Genomic DNA, 7,355 nt, shown 5'->3' with positions numbered 1-7,355 from the left:
ATTCCTTCGGGAATGGCTTGCAGCTCGGCCCGAGACACCACGAGGCGTTCCCCCCCCTTTTTTTTTTTGCGGTGCGGTTTCTGCAAGGAGATGTTCGAGACAAGAAAGATGCATGATGTCACTACGCACAAAAAGATGTCTGACCCCGAGATCTTGGGAAAAAGTTATTGGTGGCGTAGGCGAATATGTGACGGAGATGGCTGAGACTTGAGGTGGTAAATGTATCAGGAAGTCTTGGATTTTTTGTGGGATGGTGGTTCTGAGATTGGTTATTGTCACGAAGTTGGTGATACAAGGTGTGCATGGACTTTTTGATGGTCACTTGACCTGGTGCTTGGCTTTCGGGAGCATAGACATGATGCAAATAACGGAAAGATAACATGTGTGTTTAGTTGAGAGCTGCCACGCACTCAATCTCCAACTCTGCACCAAGTGGTAGTGCTGCAGCCGCCACGCATGTCCGTGCCTAACATCACTGTTAGTAATTGTAATACACAGAGGAATAAGGTATCTCACTGGCTTAGGATCAGAGGTAAAAAACTTGACATAGGCCTCGTTGACCTTGGCGAGGTGATCCATGTCAGACAAGAAGATGTTAATCTTGACAGCTTTTGCCAAGCCAGTACCCGCAGCTTCTAGAATGACATCGAGGTTCTTGAGAGCCTGGGTCTATAGAGCTCAGAGGTTAGCACGATAGACATAGTGCGGACAAGTTTAGGAGTACCCACCGCTCGATCGGAAACGTCGCCTTCTACAAACTTTCCAGTTGTAGGGTCAAGACCTAGGGAGCCAGAGCAAAAGACAAGGCCGTTGGAGATGATGGCTTGGGACATGAAAGGGGCTGGAGGTGGAGCGTTGGGGGTGACGACGGCGGTTCTTGAGGCCATTGTGATGAGGTGTATGTTGGCTGTTTGCAGAATGACGGATTTGTGCTTTGTTATCAAACTCTAGTAAGTGGACTCAAGAGAAGACTTTTGGGTGCTTTATATATGCAAGACTTATAGATACATTCACTTCGTGGTCGTTGTGTGTGATGGGTAATTATGAGCGAAAGCGGAGCAGTGCGCCGAACGGGAAGGCCATAGCGAAAACACCAAGACGAGACATCGGTTCGCTATGGCCTGCCCCTCAACGGCTTGGCTTGCATTTACCCCATTTTTTGCAGATCAAGGTCATTGAAAGATAAACCACAGTTCATCTAAGGATAAGAAAACGAGAGAGAAGGCAGTTGTACGGATCGGCGAGGTTGTTCAAAATGCCGAGACTTCTCCGGTAGTTCCCCGTCAACTATTTTTTGGGGCCGAGGCTGCCTGATTGGATATTGCTTTCGCCAATGGGATCTGAAGTCGTCTTTCATTCTTGTAAGAGTATGTGGAATCAATATGAGATGCCCTGAAGAGGATTGCTTGCTTCACAGTTGAACCAGCCGCAACAGTACCCTCATGCAGGGAAGGGAATCAATCAATCCACGGACGCCCGTCGTGGACGCTAAGTACGTTTTCAGGTAGCTAAGCGATGATGTAAGGTTGGCACGGCTCGTTTGAAGGGACGTGCCATCCTAGTCGTCAATCCACGAACGTCCTTCGTGGATTGATTCCCTTCCCTGCCCTCATGTTTGGAAAAGGTGATTGATTGGTGGAAGAATACTGCCGTTCTTTGAATATCCTTCGTGGTATTCTTTCCTTGTTTCTCAGCCTTCTAATTCCCTCAATACCACCGCGTTATTGGCCATCGCGTTCTTGCACCTATCAGGTTCGAATCTGGCCCACCATCTCAGCAAGCTCGAGGTTGATAGAAGCGCATTGACTCTGGGACGCTGAACCCTGCCAAGAGACGGCTGAGTAAACTCATGGAGCACGCATGAAAGGCCTGACTTGGCAACTGCAGCGGTGAGATTGCTGTGCTCAAGATTCTAATTTTATCTTTCTGTGATACTGTCAAACGGTGCCAAGCGCTTGTCCCAATGTCTTCGGCTTCCAGAAGACCAACAGAAGTGAGGCAATCACGTGCACCGTATTCATTGACCAATAAAGACTCTTCCCAAGAGAGGCTAACGTGGCGGATGGCGTGGGGCATGAGATCGCCAGCCGGGTTCATCCAACCACCCAAACCCATACTCATTTGAAGAAATTGCCGCCCATAAACCCTTTTTAGTCAAGCATGATGCCATTTCAAGTGAGCAGTGCCCCAGAGACAAGGCCGTGAGCGGTCCTGCGTCGGCCTTGATCGACGGTCTGGTGGAGTTGAGTTGAACGGAGTTTAAGCTCGATTCTGCAGTTTACAGGGATAACACCGTCCATCGCCTGAAGGTTGCTCGTGGGCTTGCTGTTGTAAAAGTCTGGTGGGAAATCTGGCAAAACTGTAGAGAAACCTCCATTTATTGAGCAAGGAACCGAATGCCTGTAGATGCTCAGCTCAATATAGACAGTTCCGTGTTAAGCTTCAGCAGGCGCCACGGCCGCTGAAGATGGACCCCAAGCCACCCTTGAGCTCCCCATGTGCTACCATTACCGCGTCGAGGCTATGGGGCGAGGCACAGGCTGATGGTAAGCCCCAGCACTAGTAATGCTGGCTTGCCAAGGTGAACAGGGTTACACCATCTGATATGTACCGGCGGATCAAGCCTTGTCTTGTGTCCTGGATAAATAACTTGTTGCTTTCCTTTGAGATTCATCGTTGGGACTTCTCTATCAAAAAATGACATTCCATTCATCTGATAAACTCATCTTATAACTACTCACCTACGAAAACACGATGAAAGACATCGTCATACTCGGTGCCGGCCTAGCGGCAGCCCCCCTGATCCGCCAAATCATGCTCAAGTCAGTCTTGCGACAGGACAATCTCAGACTGACGGTCGTCGCACCAAACACCCACTTCCACTGGCCCATTGCCATGCCTCGAGTCATTCTCCCCGACCACTGGTCTGAGCACAAGGCCATGTTCGAACTCTACCCCTTCTTCAAGGACTACCCCCCTGAGAGGTTTGAGTTTGTCCTTGGAGCCGCCAGTAGTATGGACCTGGAGGGAAAGCACATCACGGTTGCTTTGAATCGAGGGGGAGTTTATACGGTACATTACGACACTCTTGTCATTGCCACCGGCTCGTCTGCCCAGGATCATGTACCATGGACGGTCTTGGGCACAACAGAAGAGACCAAGGAGAAGCTTCATGCACTATGGGACGATATCAGAAGAGCTGAGACGATTGTTATTGCGGGAGGTGGCCCGACTGGTACAGAAACGGCTGGAGAGATTGCTTACGAATACCGTGACGAAAAGGAGGTGTACTTTATCTACGACGACGCCCTTCCGCTTGGACCGTCAACTCTGGACAGCGTGAGGAAACAAGTCATTAAGGAACTTTCAAAGCTCAAAGTCAACATGCTGCCCAAGACCCGCGTCACAGAAGTCACCAAGGACGGAAAAGACACCATCCTCCAACTCCGCCGAGCCGACGGCAGCTTTCAGACTCTGAGAACTCAGGCCTACATTCCCGCTACCGGGACAAAGCCCAACACGGCGTTTGCGCCAAATGAGATTTTGGACAATCGCGGTTTCATAAAGCAGACAGGTTATCTTCAAGTGGAGGGCCACTCGGATATTTTTGTGCTTGGCGACGCTGGAAATTTGGAGAGCAACAGGGCAATGTATGCTGATTCTCAGTGCCTACACCTCATCAAGAACCTTCCCATATACCTCAGTGGGGGTAAAATGACACCGTATAAAAAGAAGCAGAAGGAGATGATTGCCATCACGCTTGGAAGAAAACGAGCTACGGGGCAGCTGGGGAACATCAAGATCTTGAGTCTGTTGCTGTGGTATGCCAAGGGACGTTGGATGGGTACGGATTATGCGTATGATCTCGCGGCCGGGAGAAGGTCACTTTCGACGGTACTAGAGAAGCGGAGGCGGTAGTGAGTGTGGGTGTTTTTGATGTTTGCCAAATGCCTCCTGGTCCATTTCTACATACCGCCATTTCCGTAATCATGATTATTGCTATAAAAAAACCAGGCATAAACTTTCTCTCGTCTTGAAATTGGCATCTTGCAGGCAAACTTGAGCTTCCTGTTGCTGCCTTCATACGAAGGATGTCTGGTCCTTCCCTGCGTTGGTCAACCTAGTAAAAAACTGCCCAAGAGTCTCGGCCGTATCTGAATCCTCCTCTTCATCGCTAAATTCAAATAGATCTTGACCAACGATTTCCACGTTGGTCGTCTCTAGCTTATGGAGCTTAGTATCACCTTTTTAATATAAATACTACATAGTGACTAATTACTACTAGTACTCATACTATTGCTACCCCTACAAAGGTGTGCTTCTAAGAGCTTGGTTAGCATCTTATAGTTATTAGCCCTCGCTAGGTCGAGCGGCGTCTTCCCGTCCTTGTCCCCTAAGCGGACGATGTCGTCGTTGCCGCAGCAGCGCTCTAATAGGGCACCGGCTAGGGCTATGAACCCGGCGGCGGCGGCGAGGTGGAGCGCCGTCTGGTGGTCTTCGCCCGAGTACCGGATGTCAGCCCCGCGATCCAGGAGCAGCTTCGCTACCGCCCCGTTTCCATGCCTGGCCGCAACCAGGAGCGGTGTGTGCCCATCGTTGGTCAAGGAGTCGGTTTGGGCGCCGTTTTCCAACAGCAGTCGCGTGGCCCCCTGACAGCCCTTCTTCGCGGCCCAGTGCAGAGGCGTCGAACCATCCTTGCTGTCTCGCGACTCCACGTCGGCCTCTTTTTCCAGCAGCAGCCTAACGATCGAGTCGTGACCGAATTCAGCCGCTAAAGAGAGGGCGCTCTGGCCGGAGTCGCCGTTGCGCACATCCGGGTCTGCTCCATGTTCCAGCAGCAGCCGGACCACGGGCAGCTTTCCTCTTACGGCGGCGTTGTAGATGGGCCGCTTCCCGTTCGTCTCCAGATTTGGGTCGATGCCCTTGTCAAGCAGGAGCCGAAGGACCCTCTCATAGCCTAGGCCAGACGCAACAGCTAGGAGTTCCCCGTCACCTTCGCAGACCTCTCGAACATCGCGCGTAGACCCGATCTCGGCGAGCAACTTGGCGACACGCTCGTGCCACAGGCCTGGCGCGAGCATCTTCACAAGCTGCGAGGAATCCGCTGCTCCCTTCATCTGCTTTCGTAGAAGCTCTACGCTCCTCATGTGGCCCTCCTGAGCGGCGTAGGAGAGCGCAGTCCGGCTCGAAACAGAGTCTTCGGTGTCGGGGTCCGCACCCAGTTCAAGGAGTCGCCGAACCATATCCTCGTAACCTTTCTCTGCCGCTCTTCCCAGCAGTGTCCGGCCTTCTACCTCTTCCCCTACATGCACACCTTCCAGGGAGGACAGCAGCGCCCGAGCCGTAGCCAGCAGCCCTAGTTGGAGCGCAGCGTGCAGCGCCGCCATAACATTGCTGCGCACTCCTGCGTCTAGCAGTGCCTTGATAGTATCCTCATCTCCCGCTTGAACGGTGAGAACGAGCGGTTTGCTGTCCATTCCGTCCAGTGAGATGTCTTTACGAAGCACCGACTGGACAATGTACAAATGATGGGTTTGCACTGCCAAGGTAAGCGCCTTGGAGAGGTGCTGCCGCGTTGCACCAACACCGGCTCCAAGCAGAGCCTGCGCCGCTTCGTACTCTCCGCCTCGAGCCGACCATACCAGCAATGAGGGCCGACCGGAATCACCCAAAGATTCATCCCTTGCATCGGCGTTCCTGCGTAGAAGCTCTTGGATGACTTCCGTCTGTCGTCCCTTCACCGCTAGCATGAGGGGCGAGGATTCATCCTTGATACCCTTCCCGGCAACGTTGGCTCCAGCGTCGGCGAGCAGCCGCACTACAGCGACATGTCCTCTGCTGGCTGCCAGAGACAGCGGGGTCAATTGGCCGTCCTGGACGCTGCCGTCTGTATTCGCTCCCTTCTTGAGCAGGAGGCGTACCACGGCATCGTGCCCATTTTCGGCCGCCCACGAGACCGGCGTGCGTCCGTCAAAGTCCTCCGCGTCCACGCCGATACCACGATCGAGGAGCAGTCCCACTACCGTTTTCATTCCCTGCCCCGCTGCCCACGAGAGTATGCTACGGCCCGTCTCCTTGTCCGCCTGGTCAGGCCTGGCGCCCATTCCCAGAAGAAGCTCCGTCGCCGACTCGTGGCCCCCAATCGCCGCCAACAAGACCGGCGTCCTTTCCGTGTCCATCTCCGGCGTCTCCAGCTGCGCACCGTGCTCCACTAGGAGACGAATCACCGACTCGTGGCCTGCTCTGGCCGCTCCGGTCATGGCTGTGCTGCCGTCTTCAACGGTCTCAATGTCCTCTCCAGCATCTAGGAGGGTCCGGACAATGCTCTCGACTCCCGTTCCGGCTGCTGTGACCAGAACCTTGGGCCTGATACCGCTAGACTCGCTGACCTCGGCCCCGTTATCGAGCAGCATCTGTGCCACTTCTTCGCTACCGCCACACGCGGCACCGTACAACGGGCTTACCCCTACGTCAACGCGTGCTCCGGCATCTAGGAGCAACCGCAACGTCGACAGATGGACGTATCTTGCGGCTTTAGACAGTGGTGTCTCGTCTACCGTGTCAGTTGCGTTGATGTCAGCCCCGTTGGCTAGTAGCAACGCTGCGATCCGCTCGTGACCACCCCTTGAAGCGACATGCAGTGCTGTCTCCATCCGAGAACCTGGGCTGGAGACGTCTGCACCCGCCTGAACGAGTGAATGCACTATCGCCTCAAACTTCTGGCAGACGACCTCGAATTCTTTCGCAGGCTTGGGCTCGTCGCGGTTGTTTCCTCGGGGTTCTCCCGCGAACTTGTAGACCGCAGAGGATACTGCTTCGATTGCTTTATACAGGATTGGAGAGTCCTGCGACTTGGAGTTTGGGTCGGCCCCGCTGGCAAGTAGCTCACTAACTGTTGTCAAACTTCCTGCCTCAATCGCAGCGTGCAACACCGTCTGTGGAGAGAAGGTCTTGCACTCGGCCCAGTTCGGGTCCGCCCCATGATGCAGAAGCAGCTTCGCTACTTCGGCGTGGTCGTTAACTGCCGCCAGCCAGAGCGGTGTGAACGACTCGCCCCTGTCATCCTTCCCTAGAATCGAGTGTATTGTTCCCACGGCCCCTACTCCCGTGACCTGATCGGATTCACGGTCTAGCAGCAGCTGCACCATAGCAGCATCCCCTGTTTCGGCGGCGACGGCGAGCGCCGTGTAGCCCGTACCCTCGCTCTTCCAATTGACCTCGGCCCCCCAATCGAGAAGCAGATCGACCACTCCATGGTGTCCACCCTTCGTGGCCAGGCACAATGGTGTGATTCCGTCCAAGCCTCTCTCCCGGTTGGCATCGGCGCCAGCTTTGAGCAGGAGTATGGCGACGGC

The 7,355-nt window shown here is 54.0% G+C and overlaps 2 protein-coding genes across 2 annotated transcripts; one reads left to right on the top strand and one right to left on the bottom strand.

The window, feature by feature from the left end:
* Positions 1-388: 388 nt before the first annotated feature.
* On the bottom strand, positions 389-887 carry NECHADRAFT_53948 (uncharacterized protein; the record flags this gene model as incomplete). The annotated part of the gene is made up of 3 exons (XM_003047240.1): positions 389-466; positions 517-669; positions 729-887. The coding sequence occupies 3 exons, from the start codon at positions 885-887 to the stop codon at positions 389-391; spliced, it is 390 nt and encodes a 129-aa protein (XP_003047286.1).
* A 1,867-nt stretch (positions 888-2,754) lies between these two features.
* NECHADRAFT_53988 (uncharacterized protein) lies at positions 2,755-3,918 on the top strand (the record flags this gene model as incomplete). The annotated part of the gene is made up of 1 exon (XM_003047415.1): positions 2,755-3,918. One exon carries the CDS (start codon positions 2,755-2,757, stop codon positions 3,916-3,918), a length of 1,164 nt encoding a protein of 387 aa, XP_003047461.1.
* Between the last annotated feature and the right edge of the window lie 3,437 nt (positions 3,919-7,355).

The sequence above is a fragment of the Fusarium vanettenii genome, assembly GCF_000151355.1.
Source record: "Fusarium vanettenii 77-13-4 chromosome 12 genomic scaffold NECHAsca_15_chr12_5_0, whole genome shotgun sequence".
NCBI lineage: Eukaryota > Fungi > Ascomycota > Sordariomycetes > Hypocreales > Nectriaceae > Fusarium > Fusarium vanettenii.
The sequence above is the reverse complement of the archived record's forward strand: the minus strand, read 5'-3'. Positions and strand labels throughout refer to the sequence as shown.